We start from the raw sequence: 16,761 nt of genomic DNA on the forward strand, positions 1-16,761 counted from the left end.
AAGGTCACAACTGCTCAGGAAGGTTACCAGCTTCTGGGAGGATTGAAGAACCCACAAAACCAGTGCCAGACTGTCACCAGCACCCCCCTGTGCTGGTTTTTTAATCCAGCTCAGTGGATGTGACAGGGAATAACCAAAGAAAATAATCTGAAACAAGGGTGGGAGGGACAGGAAACCAAAGTTACCCCACACAGACAGCACCCCCAAATCCAGCAGCAGGTTAGAACAGAGAGCTCAGGATCAAAGCCAGAGCTGAAGTGACCCTGCCAAAGCTGAACAGCATTCCCAAAATTCCCTGTGCACAGCCAGCAGCTCTCTGACCCACACTCACCTTCCCCAAAGCCTTGAACTCAAAGCTCTGCTGTGAAAATGAAGCTCCAGCTTTTCCAGAGACACCACAAACTGCTCCTGATGGTGGGGGAGTCAATAACTCCATTTTCCCAAGCTCTGGGGAGATCAGAATTCCCCATTTAATATTTTCACCACCATAATACCAGAAGTGACCTGGAAGAGGAGAGCTCTGATGCTCCCTGCATCCCTGCTGACAGATTTTACTCCTTGGAAGAACAGGATGTGGAAAAGCTCAAGCACTGCCTCACATCCCATCTTTTTTATGGAATGCTGTTAAAAACCTTCAGATTCACCATGTACACAAGAAAGAATTGATGATCCTTTACCTTTCCAACACATTCTACATTAATTCCACTTCCATGGCTCCTGGAATTTTCCATTCCACCATCAGAAAAGCAGCACTGGACATGTTTTACCTTCCCTCTCACACCTGTCTGTTGTCACCTCTTGAAATTTAAGACAGACAAATCTTTAAGCATCAGATATGTTTATTAGACATTTCCAAAAGTCAGTTTTAGTAGGCAACTTGGAAAGAAAAGTAGAATATATTTGAATGTCCATGTTTTAATACTTCATGATCTCAAGGAAATGGCAATCACAGGAGATAAAAACTGGTTTTTTACAAAAAGGTACAAAAGCTGCACTGCATTCCCAATGGCAGGAAACAGGATTAGTTGACAAGGAAGCTTTGGAAAATGCAGATTTCCAGCTGATTCTGGAGCACTGATGTTGCCATTCCCAAAAATCAGCATTGTGTGGAAATTAAGGCACTTTGGATACACAGTATTCCCTTCCACATGGGAAAACCATTCCAGAGAAAGCACAGGAAATTCCCACTGGAGGGATGGGACAGAATTCCCAGTACAGACCATCAGAGCTTAGTGGGAGTGAAGCTCTGGAGAAAAAAACCTCACTGAAATATTATTTTTTACCATATTTGATAACAAAGAAATTTACTTTACAGAGGTTAAGGGAGATCTCCATGATTTCAACACAATTTTAAACATTAAATGTAAAGTCCATGGGAAAACTGCATGAAATTCACATTAGGGATTAGTGCACATAGCTACTTCCAAATAATAATAATAATAAAAATAATAATAAAAAAGCATTGACCTTCTCCACTCAACACCCATGAGGTACCCACCAACCACAGCCCAAAGGGGATACAGTACAAGGGAAAAATTTGGCAAAAAGCAACCTAAAACAGCATTTTTTTGGTCCTCCTGGTCACTTCAGATTGTCCTTGTTCACTGCTCCTGTCCCACACTGCAGCAGAGCCCACAAAGAATGATTTATTTTAAGGAAAAATTCAATCTCAGCTGGTTTTCCTCCCCAAAACTCCATCAGTAATTGAGTAGTTTTGTAGATTTCTATTGCAGCCTTTGGTACATAAATGGAGTAAAATCCAACCCAAATCCAAGAGAAGTTAAATGGAATTGTTAGAATGGCATTAAGGATTTATCACCAGGCACTGGCTGGGTTTTATTTCACTCTTTTACTTCATTATTGAGTGAAAAATGCCACTGTACAGAGAAAAAAGGCATTTTCTTTAAAATCAAAGCAGGATTTAAACATGGAAATGATGTTTCATCTGAAAATTTTGGTTTATCATTAAAATAAGTAATTTCCAGCTCCAACAGATCTCATCAAAAGCAGGAAGACACTCAGATAATTTGTTATTCCCAGGATTTTGTAAGTTTATCCTGCTATGTCTTGGATGGAGCATTAACACCCAGAAAAAAATCTGTCAGTAAAATTAATGTTAATTCCTCTTTTAGCAGGAGACAACCTGGAACCCCTCAAATATAAAATACAGCTGCTCAACTGTTCCTTCTGAAATTTCCATTGGAATTAACCTTCCTGAATCCCCACTTTCCATTCCATAGCCCACAACTGGGGACCACAAAATTATTTCTGTCCCCATTTCAGAGTGTTCAGTTAATTAATTACTGACCATTCCCATTATTAAAGTAATAAAATTCTATTTCCTTAAGTGTGATTATGTGAATGTTTACTCGGATAATGCTGGTTAAAAATATAGTGTTTTAATGTAATAACAACCTTCTTCCAGACCAAAAAGTAGGAGTTGAAGTTTGTTTTAAAAGCAAGGAGAAAATAAGAAATTCTACCCAGCAGAACACTCAATTCCTTGCAGTTCACACCCATAAAAATACAGAGCTGAACACTAAATTGTGATTTTAACTGTCCTGAGGGTAGTTTCTCCTTTTGTGAACCTTCACAGAAGTCATGTCAGCCTTAAGATGCATTAAAATATATTATTCCTCAAATATAGCCACCATTTTTAAATTGAATAGGGACAGAAAATAACTCTGTGGGAAGAAAATGATCTTTAAATAAAAATAAATTGAAGGGTTTTTAACCAGGGTTATTTTCTTTTGCTTTCATTAGGCAGTAAGAGTTGACATCACTTATATTTGGCTTTATGCCAGTAAGAAAAATTACAATTTTTCTCAAATTACAATTAATGAAATACAAACTCATCCTAATTAAAGCAGAAAGATTGATCAAGTTGAACAATCCCCATTAGGATAATTTTTATATTATATGGTTAAAAACCCAACAGGAATAGTGACCAATGGCTCAATGCAATTAAACCAAAAATTAATGCAAATACAGTGAAAAATGGATAAAACTGCTCCTGTTTTGTAAACTTTTCCAAGGATAAATTCACAATAATTCCAGATTTTAGTGACTACTTCAAGCCAACTGTCAGCACTGTCCCTTTGGCTGAAGAGCATTTAAAAGAGCAAATGATGCAGTGATAATGTAAAGCCACGTGGATAACAGACCACACACATTATAATATCTATACATACACACAGAACAGGGAGGAAAAAGCTGTAAAATATTCAGAATTACCAGCACCACAGTGAGCTCCTACCACTGCTCCCAGCTAAAGTCATCTCCTCTGCCAAACACAAGGAAAAAGCCTAAAATAGTAAGGAAAATGACTGCATTGCCAGCCAGCACCAGGCCACAGGCTCCCCATTTGATCTGAAATGCAAGAAATGGAACAATCAAAGCAGTTCTTGGAAAAGATGCTCAGGGCAGTTATTTCTAGGCATTAGATCAGCTAAAATACTAAAAAAAAAAAACAACAACAAAATACTACAGGAAGATGTTAAAAGCAGAACAGGTAAACAATAAATAATTCAATTTGTGTGACTAATTATTCAATTAGCAGCCACTTGTATCACTAATAAACACTTCAGCCAAACTACTAATAGAATTTAGAAGAAAATGATGACTTGCCTTATAAATCATTAAAACACATCTAAATCAGAGAGAAATCTGGTGAAATTAGTGCTCTCCTTTCATTGCCATGCAACAAAATCAAAAATCTCCTTTTAAATAAGCAACAGGCATAGAAAATGTGGATTTAAGAGTAAACAGGTTTTTTATTCATGAGCTGCACAAATAATTTAAATAAGCAACATTTACTCTTAAAATACATGACTGAGGGTTCCCTCTCGTGGTCATTCTGCTGCTGCCAGGCCACAACTCCAAAATAAAAATATCAGGGGGATTTATTACAAATAAATTCAGAGCAAGTACACCAAAGTGAAGGGGAAAACCAACAGGACTCAGTAAAACATTGCTGGGTGGTTGGGACACAAATGTGACCAAAATTTCACCACTGGAGATCAGTTCAGAAAGAAAAGAGGAAAGAATTCAGAGTTTCCTCAGGCTTTGAGGGATCAAAGCTTAGGAAATGCTTTGAGAGCCACAAGGGCAGCTCTGGACATTTGGCCTTTTAACTCCTAACACTCCCCCAAATCTGCAGCATCCTAAGTGGAGAATTCAGACATGCCAAGAGAAAAATAAGGAAGCTGGAGCAAGAAACGATGCAAAGAGTCACAAGACACAGAGGCATGAGGTGGAAAAGGAGATATTATCTTGTGTTGGACCAAAACAAAGCTGGAGGGGAAAAAGAAAACAGCTAAAAACTTTTCAGTCATGTGTGGAGTTTTGTTTTTTTGGTTTTTTTCAGATCAAAAAGGCAAATTTCAGTGGATTATTTTCACCTGCAGACAGCACCATAATGAAATGAAGAAGCAAATTTCAGTGGATTATTTTCACCTGCAGACAGCACCATAATGAAATGAAAGCAGGATGGGAGATGATCTCCAGGAAGTGATGCCTGAGAATTAAAATGAGCAAGGACTTACTGCTTCCACCCGTGCAAGGATGATGGGGAATCCAAAGGCAGAGACAACAATTCCCGTGGTGAAGAAATAAGCCAGCTCCCTGCAGGCACTGCTGGCTGCATCGCTGTCATCACCCACCCTCTTGGCAATGAAGTGGGGAATGGGGCAGATGAAGTAAAATATCAACACAAACAGGGGCCAGTACACACTGGGAGAGGGGAAAAAGAAATGCATCATCAGTTCAAATAAATATTTCCAGCAGGTGCAATACCCCTCATCCTACTTTTGGCTCGATGCAGAAGATCCCACCCAAAATGGGGCAATTCCAGCTCGTTTTCCCTGCACTGGTAGAGCATCCACCCTCTCACACCAGCAGCGTTAATTTATTTTTGACTCGTTTTGCTGATTCAGCCCTGGCCACGGAGGGAGCAGGAAATGCACTGGAGCAGCTTTCCCAAATTCCAGGGATCAAGCAGGCACACCCTTGCTCTCAGCTCCGTGTCAGAGCTCTCAGGAACCTCCTCGCAGTTTTTAAAGTGTTACCGACACGGAATCACGGAATTCCAGAACAGCCTGGGCTGGAAGGGCACCCAAAGCTCATCCAGCTCCAGCCCGGCCATGGGTGGGGACATCCCACAAGGAAACCTGGAGGAGGACTGATTAAAAAAACCAGGAAATTAAGGAAAATGCTTGCGTGAGATTAAAAATGCCACTTTAGCAAGGTGGTACCGCCTTTCCTGAGGCAGCGCAGCGCTGTTTGCGCTCTTTTAATTTTAATGGAAATGCAAAGGAAGTGATGTTTAATCACAACAAAATGCCACGTGCCAGTCGCCTGGGAGCGGGGGGGCTGCGGGAGGAGCGTTCAATGAGAGAAACGCCTGAATTAATGGATTTTAAACAAGACAAGCTTAGCGAAGGGCGCCGGCCCGCTCACCCGTAGTACTCCAGGGCGCAGCCCAGCATGAGGAACGTCAGCCCGATGGCTCCGCTGAACGACAGCGCCACGAGAGCTGCAAAGGCACAGGGCGGGCGGTGAGGCGGGGCTGCCGCACCGGGCACCCCTCAGCGAGGGCCGGCTACAGCCTCCCCCGATGCCGGGCAGCCTCCCCGGCGCTCCCGGCCGCCCCACCCCGCGCTGCGGCGCTGCCCGGGCCGCGCTCCCTCACGGGCAGCCCCCGGTACCTTTCACGCCCGCCATGTCCGGGCTCCGTTAGCGCCGCGCGACTTCCGCCCTCTGGCCCCGCCCCTTTTCGCCGCGTCACGTGACCGAGCCTTTAAAAGGAAGGGCGGTGTGAGGGAGCGGCTTTTCCCGCCCCGCCCGCGGCCCTGAGGGGACGGCCCAGGGCGGGGCTTAGCGCGCATAACCCTCACAAACAAACGGGTTTATTTTCATGTATATAACCCCTGTATGAGCGTACAGAATGTACCTGTGGGTACATTAAATTAATATCTGGGTGTAACAAACGTTTATTTGGGCGCAGCCGCGATTCGGATCCATAAACAGATTTAAAGAACCCCCGCCCCTCAGGCGCTGCCGTTTTGTGGGTGCTCCTGAAAACCTCTGATTTCGCCCCAAAAAATGGAGCCCGGCGCCCTTTTGCCTCGAGCGGGGCCACCTCAGGACCTGCATCATCCACGCTCCTGCTAATCCACACTTAGAAAGGTACAGTGGGGTTTTTTTTAAGCTGTGTTTTTCAAGCCTTGGATTTTTGAGGTGACGCTTTGGTGCTCCCACAGAAGCCTTTTTGCCCCAGCAATGCCCTTTTTACCCAAGAACAGCCTTATTCAGTCAGCCATGGCCTTTTTGTCCCAAGAACAGCATTTTTGCCCCAAAACCAACGTTTTTGACCCAATACCAGCATGTTTGTCCAAAGAAAAGCCTTTTAAAGGGAGATTTTGCACAACCTTTTCAATAATCCTGCCCAGGGAGATTTTCTTCAGATACCTCCCTCCTCAGATCTTCTGTTTATACACTCCCCAATCCATATTTTTCCCATTTTTCATTATCTAAAATTATTTTGAGCCACAAGACTTATTAAAACAGGCTTAATCCACTAAATGCTTCCCCCAAAAAATTGAAAAATTTGGGCTTGCTGACTTGTTTGGCTGTGGGTCTCTGAAGCCAGTAGCCTAAGAACAGCAATGTTAAGTTTTAAGAATTCTCAAATAATTTCCAAATAATTCCCAAATAATTTGGGAAAAGCACCTGCAATGCCAACCTGTGGATAATGACAAACCTGACCCAGCCAGGGCTCACCACCCCTCACACAGGATGGAGGATTTGAACCTCATGGTCACAAGCACAAAAGATAGCTGAATATGTTAATTTGAGCTTTTTAATGTATATACAAATGTTTTAGACCAGTCACAATTTCATCGAGTATATACCTTATTTACAAAAATTACAATAATTTAGTCAAACAGTAAACCTGAACATTGATAACCTCTGTCACTACCAGATATGACAAGAATGGGTTTGGTTTTTTTTAGTTAACTATTTGGATATACATACATCCTAATACTTTCATGCATCCATAAAAACATTAGGGATGGAAGTAATCAAAGCTTAAGTGGGGTAGAGGGGTTTGGTGGGGGTTTTTTTTGGTAAAGTTTAATGATGGATTTGTATTTTGTGAATGGATGTGTATCCAGAGTTATGTGCCGTGACAAACTCGATACAAAGCTAATGAGGTTTTCATCATTAAAAAAAGTACATTATAGTAATGAGATCCTTTTTATTATATAGGCATAGGTCACAATATCTACAAATGTGAATGAGAAACAATAAACCAACAAATCACAGGAACATGATTCACATTCCAGTTATCTCTTTAAATAAGACAAGCACATACTGGATCAAAACATTAATAAATAACATCCAGTTTGTTACTATTATCTTAAGGTCTTTTATATAAAAGGAGACCTATGTGTTGGTTTCACATTTTCAGTTAATGGCAGTAAATAATGGACCAGTACAACAAAAGGATGTTTCATACAGAAAGCCATGGACTTTGACACACTGTCTTTGCAGTAAAAGCTTTGCCACTTGAAAATGTAAGTGCAACAAGTAGTGGATTGTCTTGAAAAACCACCAGCCTTAAAGACTCACATCTGATGGCAACCTGCTCCTGAGGCAGTAAATACAGATTATTTCCTGCCTATCTTCTGAGTATCCCTCAAATCCAGATAGGTGTTGGTAAATAAACTGCTAACTTTAGTTACTCTGCAAAAGAACACCAGAATTTGGGGTGGAGTTTGAACTTCAACTCGATTTTGAACTAGGAAAGCTGCTTTCAGCTTCAGCAACAGAGAGATTTCCTTGTGATGTTATTGCTTTGGTCCAATATAAACTTTGAAGATAATCAATTAGCACTGGAGTGACCTCAGAAATCAGACCTGGTCTGTGGATGTCTGTGTGACAGCTTGTTCACCATGATCTGAAAAATGAAGTTGCAACAGGTGTCAGCCTGCCAAGAGCCTTGGCCAAGTGCCCTGGAGCTGATAAAGGCATAAAGGTGATACAAGTGGGCTGGAAAAAGTTCTGAATCCTCAGGAGGGGAAGTGTTGCCTAGAAACTGGGAAGTTTCTAAACCTCTCCAGCAGAATTTGAAGTTGTTGGTATCTCTTTGTTGGTTTCAGGCTGCTGATGAGAACCACGGGAAGTGCAGCACGTGCTCATTGCTCACTTGGACAAGGTGAATTCACCCTTCCCCCCAAAACTGCTGCTTGACAAACCAACAAGGGGCTGTTGGATCAAGGACTGGTTGAGGAATTCTGCCTGCACATTTCCCTGCAGTCAAGCACAGCATTAATGCAAAAGCAGCAGCAGCTGCCACACCCACCCAACCCAGGATTCAGCTTTGGCTCTATTCAGCCAGACTACACTAGATGAGCGATTAAGCAGCAATTGGTGACTGTTAGGAGTGTGCCTAAACCACAGCTGAGCACTTCAATTGGATAATGCCATCCAAACCCAGAGGTAAAAATAGTACATCAAAGTTTGGGCCTCACCAGCAGCTGCTGAAGTCGACTGAAGCGTTGCCATATCACACCTCACAAAAAAAATAAAATAAAATAAAATAAAAAAGGAAATTCACCAGCTACACTTTGTGGGAGACACACCAATTCCACCTTTTTCCAGTATGTGTTCTCTCTTGTCCCACTGGAATCCAAAATAAAACAGAAAAGTTACCAGAAGCTGTAACCCTATGGCCCTGGTAAGGTGAGCCAGGTGACCAGAGTTCCTCGGAGCTCAGAATTCTGGAGACAAGTGTTAGGAAACCTTTCTCGTGCTCTTCATGATAAGTATTAGGCTCTTAGTTTTCTGAAACTTCTGAATTTCCAGCCAGAGTTTGGTTGATCTGTGACATTTGTGACAAGAGACTATATAAGCACTAGCATGGGTCTGGAGTGGAGGCTGAGAAAGTACCTAATACAAGGGTTTTTGTCCTTGGTTTTCAAATTCTGACCAGGCATCGTTTAGCTCCATAAATATCATCTTTGCATATTGTTCATATGGCTGCCCAGTAGCCTGGAATAAAAACAGAGAGAAAAGAGGGATATCAGAGCTCCCAAACCCAACCACAACAGCTGGCACATGTGCAGATTCCCAAGCAGTTCCATGAATTTTCATTTTTTCCTTGACAAAAAATAAGCTACTCTGGAATTCCTTAAGAATCTCTTGGCATTGCTGCTCCTCAGAGCTGACAACCACCAGAGTGGGATAAAGCACTGTCCCATGGGCATAATAAATGTAACCTTCTAAATAATAAATATAACCTTGGCATTGGGAGAGGAATTGCACCTGCATGGAAGGGGAAGAGCTGCCACCTGACACAGCTCCTGGATGAAATTAGAATCCCTGCAAACCTCAGGCAGCCCACATCCTCCCAAGGCCTCCATTCCCTGCCAAGTGGAAGCTTCCTCCTCCCCATGGGGTGTCCCAGATGGAGTCCTTGCCCCCTGGTCAGCAGCCAGAGCACGAGCCACGAGCTGGGCAATCAAACAAGCTGATGGTTCTGTTGTAGGAGTTTGATTTGATCTTAGCAGGAATTGTTGTCCAGCAGCAGAACAGCTGAGAGTCAAAGTGAGGGTGACAAAAGCTCTGAATTTCTGCTGCTTGAAGCAGCAGGTTCCAGGCACAGTCTTGGGGCTGGGAGTGGTTTCACAGAACAGTGGTTTCACAGAATAATGGTTTCACAGAACAGTGGTGTCACAGAACCCCTGACTGGTTTGGGTTGGAAGGGACCTTAAAGACTAAATGGTCCCATGGGCAGGGACACCTTCCACTATCTCAGGTTGTTCCAACCTAGCCTTAAACAGTTCCAGGGGTGAGTTTAGAGTTCTCAACTTTCAGAAACCAGCAAAAATCTTGATCTCTCACTTTGCACAGAGCTGTTTGCAGCAATGAATCCAGCAGCCATCCAACATCCAGCCCCCCGAGGTGGAGCAGCCCAGCCTTACCTTGTCGGGGTGAACGACGAGCACAGCCCGCCTGTACACCTTCTTCACCTGCTCTGGGGTCACCAGGTCTGCCATACTCACAGGCTTCCACTTGGTCTCCCCTGCCCACAGCACCGTGTGCATGGTGGACAGCAGTGCCCTGATATTCCTCTCCTTCCCTTCAATCCACTCCAGCACCTGCAGAAAGGAGGGTAAGTCTCTAGTTATGTCTCACATTATTCCTGATGGACAGAGTTTCTTCATTTGAATAGCTGTGACCCTGAGGAGCATCTTAAATTTCTTTCCATTTCCATTTCTTTAGAAAACCTTCAGAAAACCTTTGTCTAATTGTCATTAATTTTTGTATCACTGCTTGAAAGTTAAGACAGACTCTGAGCAACATCCCTGCTAAAAACACTTAGTAATGCTTGATGGAATAGTCAAAAGACAAATTAAGTGTTAACTGCCTGGCTCTTTAGCAAGGTTAATTGCACACCTAAATTAAGCTCAGCTAAGCTAAAATGTAAATGTGAAAACCAAAGCATAAGTAGATTTTACAGTTCCAGGCTGAGCTGTCCCAATGAAATAAAAATGCATCAGAGCAAAGAGATTATATTGGGAAGGCCAAATCAACTGGGAGCTTCAGTGACTCGACAGCTTTTGTGGGGATAAAAATGGGAGCTGGGAAAACTCCTGCCCACTCCATGGCCTGACCCCTGTCTAGCTGTTGTGGCTGATGGTGGTGCTCAGTGTGGCTGCTGTCACTTCCCAAAGGTTAAAACCTTTCCACAAAGCTAAAACCAGGAAATTTGGGAGTATCATTCTGTTTTATAGAACTTGGCTTTTGCTGCAGCTTTTCCTCTGAGTTCTCTCTCCTGCCATTCCAGTTTGTGGTCATACAGAGCAGGACAGGCTGAATTCCCTTCCCTTTCATAAGAGATCTGCACTTTGGCAATTTATTGAGGAGTGATGAGAGAATTCCAAAGCAGGCAGGATTAATGAGGCAGAGGATTAGTTCAATTAGCAGTGCCTGCTAATCAGGGCTGGAGTGCTGGGGACGAGCAGCAGCCCAGACAGTGACACTGAGCCATTGCTGATGTGGCCTGGTTGGGGACAGAAATGTAACCTTGGAGTTTTAAATCTGTTGAGGACATTGAATGACTGGGAGAACATCACCAAGAATTTTGCTTACTTTTAGTTTTTCAGGGTCCATCTCCTTTGCCATTTCTTCTTTTCTCATCTCAGCTATTGTTTTGGGGCCCTTCTTGTCCTTGTGAGCATTAAACCCTTGACCAGATAATAAATCTTCAAAATCTGCAGACACTTTTGGCTTGGAATCTTGAAAAACAAGAAGATTTGAAATTATTACCATAGCAGGGGTGCATTCAACACTGGCTTTCTACATAAGATACATCCTTTGGTTAATCACATTAACAATCTCCCAGTGCAATAAACGTGCAGGTTCTCATGAAAGATGTTACTTAATGTTGTTAAACTTAAACATACTTAAAACTTAAAAATACTTAAAACTTAAAAATACTTTTAAGTTGTTGTTGTTATTGTTATTGAGTCCCAGAATGGTTTGTGTTGGAAAGGTTATCCAGTTCCAACACCTTCCACTATCCCAGGATGCTCCAAGCCCCTTCCAACCTGCCCTTGTACACTTCCAGGATTATTTTGAAAGCTCATTTGGAATACAGGACTTCCTAAACAGCACAGTTTAGCATCTAGCACAGGATAAAACACCAAAAAATCAACATGAGTGACTTGCTTAGCCCTAACCTGCAAACCAAGGGGACATCCGAGGGACCCCGCCCTGTGGCCGCCCAATGCCAAGGCTCTTACCGACATTAGCGGCTCCTTTCCCCCGCTCGGCCTGCGCCCCCTGCGAGAAGCTGACGTTGTAGTTGGGCTTGTTCTGCGGGGAGGCGTGGGGCACGCTGGGCTGGGCTTTGGGCTGTGTCCCCTGCCAGCCGTAGCCCGCGCCCTGCTGCCACCCGCTGCCCCCCATGGGCTGCGGCGGCGGCTTCTGCGGGGACGGGGGGAACCCCCCGCCCATGCCCGTCGGCGTGGTGGGCTTGCTGGCGAACGAGGGGCCACCTGCGGAGAGCCACGGGAGGGGATTCAGACAGGGAATCCGGCCCACCAAAGGCCCCCCCGGCTTGGGTTTTACCCTTTTCTCACCCAGAGAGACGTTTTAAAAAGCTTTTAATTCATTTTCATTCCAGTCTCGTATGAATGGTGAGACAATACAGATATTTTAATTCACACCATCACAACCACCCCTCGTTAGTTCTATTACAATACATGTTTCATAGTTCTATTTCTCCAAAGTATCTAGTCTTATTTTCAAAGCCATCCTTTAAAACCTTTTTTTTCTAGCTCCATTTCTCTCTCAACAATATCTGTCCTATTCCATGGCATTTCTAAATCAATGTTCCTTATCTCCAGGTTTACATACAAATACATAATGTATTCTGTCAAGCCCTGAAAACTCTCTACAAATCCATTTTCCACACCCCAGGCTTCCTTTTTCAGCTCTGGCACCAATTTTTTTGACCCGAGGTTGCTCTGTGGGTTGTTTATAGGGCAGTGCCTGGGTTTGAGGGTTTGAGGAATTAGAAATTCCTTGGAAAGCTACAGCTCTGTGTGGATGGTGGCAACACACAATGACAAAATGATTAAATTTAGGAGGGACCTTAAAGCTCATCCAGTCCCATTCCAATTCCCACCAGCCCAAGTTGCTCAGAGCCCCATCCAGCCTGGCCTTGAGCCCTTCCAGGGATGAGGAAGCTCTCTGGGCAAACTGTGCCAGTGCCAGCACCCAGTGGTGGTGTTGAAATTGTGTCTCCTCACTCTGTGCTGAATAAAACCATCCTCAGAGATGGGTCCCAGCACCTTACTGCTTTAGGGGATGCTCCTCTGGCTGTGGTTGTGTTTGTGGGAGGCACCCAGTGTCAATATTTTGTTATTTCACACTGACATCCACACTCAGCTCCCAGCTTGCAAATGTGTCATGGAAACTGGATGAAGTGCTTTCGATTTAGTCACGACCAACAAAAAAGTGCTTAAATATCCTGGGCATGCCAAGCCATTTGTTTTGAAACCCCACCACTCTCCTACAGAATGCATGTTTTAGAAGGACCTGGGTGGCTCTGACGTGGGCCTTGGCAGCCTTTTTATTTTGCTCCTGCAGAGCAGCCTGAAATCCAGCAGAGGGAAGTGGGAAACCTGATTCCAGAGCCATGCTGGGGCTGACGCAGAGGGGAAAACAAACACCACCAGAGAGCTGAGGGCAGCAACAAAGGCAGGACAAACCTATTTATCACACTCAGACAATGCTGGGCTTTAGGGAAAACTTCAGTAATTTCTCAGAACTGCCTTTTAAGCATTGGAATTGAGGGTTTGCTGATTGTTTTATGACATAGAACAAGAGGGAAAGGCTTTTCTAAAGCAGTCAAGCTTTGTAAAGTAAAGCCTTGTAAATACCCCACCTTTAGATAATACTGTAAATTAGAGGCAGATCAATTCCACAGCTTTTCTCACAAAGCAGAAAAATGAGTCAAGTCTGGAAGGAAGCAGTTCCTCAAGAAGCCCATCAGCTTTGCAGAGCCAAATTCTCCTCCCAGGCCTGCAGCAGCACTTGAACACAGAGCATCCTCAGGCAGGGCGTGTTTGGACTGATCAGAGGTTGTGCTTTGCAATCCATGGTGCCTGCTGAGCTCCCTGCACGTTGCCAGCACATTTTTTGACTGGGGATCAGGCAAAGCATGGATTTGAGAGAGTTTACAGAGAATCAGGCAGTAGGAAAAGCCTGGCAGCAGCACTGGCATGCAGGTGGGTTGAGAGGCCCCACACACACACCAGGCTGCTCAGCCTATTTCTCTAAAAGAATCCTGGTAATTTATTATTTTCTCTTTTTTTAAATAAGGGTTACAAACCTGCTAAACTCGCTCCAAGACTTCCCAGATCAGCAAATGGATCCAGTGTTTGGGGTTTAGGCTGATGAGTGGGAGTGCTGTGGAGGGATCCTGTAGGACTGGTGGCAGCAGACTTACTTCCCATTCCTAGACCACCTTAAAAAGAAAAAAAAATAAAAATATATATATATACATATATATAAAAGAAAAAACAACATTTTCTCTCCTGTTTGATATGCAGCTCTTCCCCAGTGCTCAGCCACATATTAGAAGGCTGCTATTAAAACTGAGTGTACCATTGTCAGGTTCCTGAGCAGCCTCAGACTTGTGATACTCCCACTCCCAATTAGGAGCAGCAGCAGGAGTGTTCCCAGCCTGTCTGCTCTGCCAGAGGAATTGTGACACATGGATATATTTTAAGAACTAGAAGCCTTCAGGAAACAACTTTGGGAAGCCAGACACACTCTCCCAAGATTAGAAAGAGTCATGCAATCATTCAGTGGCATCCTGGGAATGCACAGCACTTCCCAGGTTTTTCCCAGGACTCTTCATGGAATGAAACAACCTCTGGAAGCCTCACCTCACCTGCCCTGCTCTGGGCTCTTGAGGAAACACACCCAGATTTTTTTAAAATATGGAAATATTTTTATTTTTAATTTTTTTTAGTATGGAAATCAGAGGGAACCTGTTCTTTGCAGTCACTGGCAGCACTTTTCTTCTACCTCTCCCCTCTCAGAGCTCCTTAAAGTTTGGAGGTTTTTTTGCTAACCACCCTGAATTTTATGACACATACCTGTTTTATTGGGCCAGTCCCAACCACTGGAAACATCTGGTTGGATGGAAACAGTTGGAGTGCTTGAAGCTGAAGAGAAATGATTGGTATCAGTATCTCAAAGCCCAGCAAAACCAGTTCAGCCTAGTGCCCACCAGGAGCCACTGGGACTCTACAAGGTCTAAAAACCTCAGGTGAGAGGTGGCCCTGCCCATGGCAGGGGGCTGGAACTGGATCTTTAAGATCCCTTCCAACTTTCCAGGGAGATCCTCCCCAGGAGCAATGTTAGATGATCATGTACAAACAAATCCATGACTGAATGTGCTTCAGACAAGTTTGCACATTAAATTTTGGGCTGAGAAGGAGGAAATGAGGGAACTTTTAAATAAATAGAAGAGAATTCCTTCTCTTCAGTTAAATTCAGCTGTGAATTTGGTTGGGGTTAGCACAGGAGTAAAGAAAGTTGGTGCCTTCAACTAAAATCACCAAAGGATGATTTCTGTAAATATGGCTGTGTTTAGTGCAATTAATGGAGACCTCATAACCACAGGAATATATGGGCAGACATTCTCCATGGCCTCTTTTTTATTTATATAAATGGCCTATTAATTAAGTCTAAGACCTGAGCAAAACTCAGCTCATCCTACCACACTTCAGATGCTGAATATTCTTCATGTCCAGAGAGAAAAAGCTCTTTCCTGTTTCCTGGGGTTTCTGTGGTTTAGAGTCATTTTATGGGAAGCATCAGTTTGTACTTAATGGTTCCATTTCTATTTCAAAGCAACATTTTGCATTTATTTAAACACCCTGGCAGAGCCTCCCCTTTCTTACCCATGTGAAAGGGATCGCTGTGCACAGTTGGGGAAGGGCTTCTTGTGGCTTGAAGGAAAGGATCCCCAGGGCCAGCTGATGAGCCAAGGAAGGAACCCAGGAGGTCTGGACCAGTTTGCTTGGGGCTGCTTCCAAATGGATCAAAGGCAGTGGCTGTGAAAATATATTTGAGAAAATATTTGTACCAGGAATGTGCTTCAGGGTAAGGGAATGCTGTGGGGAGAGGAAAGTTGGTACCTGCAGGTAGCAAATGGGAGACAGCCTCAGACTGTGGGGGAGCAACTGGAGAGCATCAATATCCCAAATTCTGGGCACCTAAAGAGCCCCATGGCTTGGTCATGGCAACAAACTGACCCCATCTCTCATTTCCTGAGAGAGGCTGAATTTAGAGCCAGGCAGAGTGAGTATTAAAGTATTCAGGCACTTCAGATGGAGTTTTGACTGCCAGTACAGGGTGGAAGACAGTCTGGAGCTTGGAGTTACTGCCCTGGTGCCATTCCTGCCATTCCTGCTTCCTCTCAAGATGATTTCAGGCTGGCAAAGGTTATCCATGTTGGGGATAAAAGGACTTTTAGAAGCATCTTTAGAAAATAATGGATATCTTTCCTACATCACTTTTTACAAAAATCCAGTTCTTCTCAAACTCCATTTTTGATCAGTTTGTTCAGTTTTCTCTCTTTCATGTAAAACCCCAACAAACTCAACCAAAAGAAACTCCTGTGAAGTCACTCAGATCTTTGTCAACAAAATTAAGGTTAAAAGCATCCTGAAAGGTGCAATCCCTAGAAGCTCTGCCCTGTGGAGATGATGCTACTCACTACTTATGTTACTCAGTCACTACTCCTCACTTATTCCCCAAGCTCTTATCCTTGTTTTCCTGGCTTGGGACAATTGAGCTGTATGATTCTGGCTCTGCAGAGCTCATACATCCCTAAATCTTTTCCTGATCCATTACTGCACCTCTTGTGTGATGTGTCTGCGAAACCTCCCCTGGATGAGAGCTCAGACTGAGCCTACAACAGCCACAGCAAGAGAAACCTTCTCCAGGTACAAGTCACCCATTTCTTCCACTAAAACTTGGATTCTTCTCCTCTCTCTTTGCACTTACTCTGCTTTATCCTTCAAAAGATCCCTCTCTTAAATATTTATCCAACCACTCCTGGAGGCTGGTCTTGGAAGAAACAGAAATTCTCTATTTCCTAGTCCAGCATCACTCTCACAGCTCCAAACCCCCTAAGTTAAAAGAGAAATCCAACTCATAGTGCTGTAAGTC

At 43.7% G+C, this 16,761-nt stretch overlaps 2 protein-coding genes across 4 annotated transcripts in view; both read right to left on the minus strand.

Moving 5' to 3' along the window:
- Nucleotides 1-821: 821 nt before the first annotated feature.
- On the minus strand, nucleotides 822-5,787 carry LEPROT (leptin receptor overlapping transcript). Its single transcript, XM_056497800.1, has 4 exons — nucleotides 5,706-5,787; nucleotides 5,458-5,533; nucleotides 4,545-4,731; nucleotides 822-3,369 (listed from the first exon to the last, which is right to left on the minus strand). The coding sequence occupies exons 1-4, from the start codon at nucleotides 5,719-5,721 to the stop codon at nucleotides 3,253-3,255; spliced, it is 396 nt and encodes a 131-aa protein (XP_056353775.1). The 5' UTR covers nucleotides 5,722-5,787; the 3' UTR covers nucleotides 822-3,252.
- A 1,058-nt stretch (nucleotides 5,788-6,845) lies between these two features.
- The window catches only part of DNAJC6 (DnaJ heat shock protein family (Hsp40) member C6), a 42,110-nt gene continuing 32,194 nt past the window's right edge, over nucleotides 6,846-16,761 (minus strand). For all 3 annotated transcript variants that reach the window (XM_056497795.1, XM_056497796.1, XM_056497794.1), the window contains 7 exons: nucleotides 15,489-15,641; nucleotides 14,679-14,747; nucleotides 13,907-14,041; nucleotides 11,811-12,065; nucleotides 11,158-11,303; nucleotides 9,987-10,163; nucleotides 6,846-9,054 (listed from right to left, as the gene is read on the minus strand). In XM_056497795.1, the coding sequence (XP_056353770.1) occupies nucleotides 8,953-9,054; nucleotides 9,987-10,163; nucleotides 11,158-11,303; nucleotides 11,811-12,065; nucleotides 13,907-14,041; nucleotides 14,679-14,747; nucleotides 15,489-15,641 (1,037 nt within the window). In that variant the 3' untranslated portion in view covers nucleotides 6,846-8,952. The remainder of the gene's footprint in view (nucleotides 9,055-9,986; nucleotides 10,164-11,157; nucleotides 11,304-11,810; nucleotides 12,066-13,906; nucleotides 14,042-14,678; nucleotides 14,748-15,488; nucleotides 15,642-16,761) is intronic.

The sequence above is a fragment of the Oenanthe melanoleuca genome, chromosome 8, assembly GCF_029582105.1.
Source record: "Oenanthe melanoleuca isolate GR-GAL-2019-014 chromosome 8, OMel1.0, whole genome shotgun sequence".
Taxonomy (NCBI): Eukaryota; Metazoa; Chordata; class Aves; order Passeriformes; family Muscicapidae; genus Oenanthe; species Oenanthe melanoleuca.

Excerpts from the sequence above, each read along its gene's own strand:
- LEPROT (XM_056497800.1), bottom strand. Across the intron at positions 4,732-5,457 it reads TGCGCCCTGGAGTACTACGG|TGTGTACTGGCCCCTGTTTG; the intron begins GTGAGCGGGCCG and ends CCCCTCTCCCAG. Across the intron at positions 3,370-4,544 it reads TCCTTGCACGGGTGGAAGCA|ATCAAATGGGGAGCCTGTGG; the intron begins GTAAGTCCTTGC and ends CTTGCATTTCAG.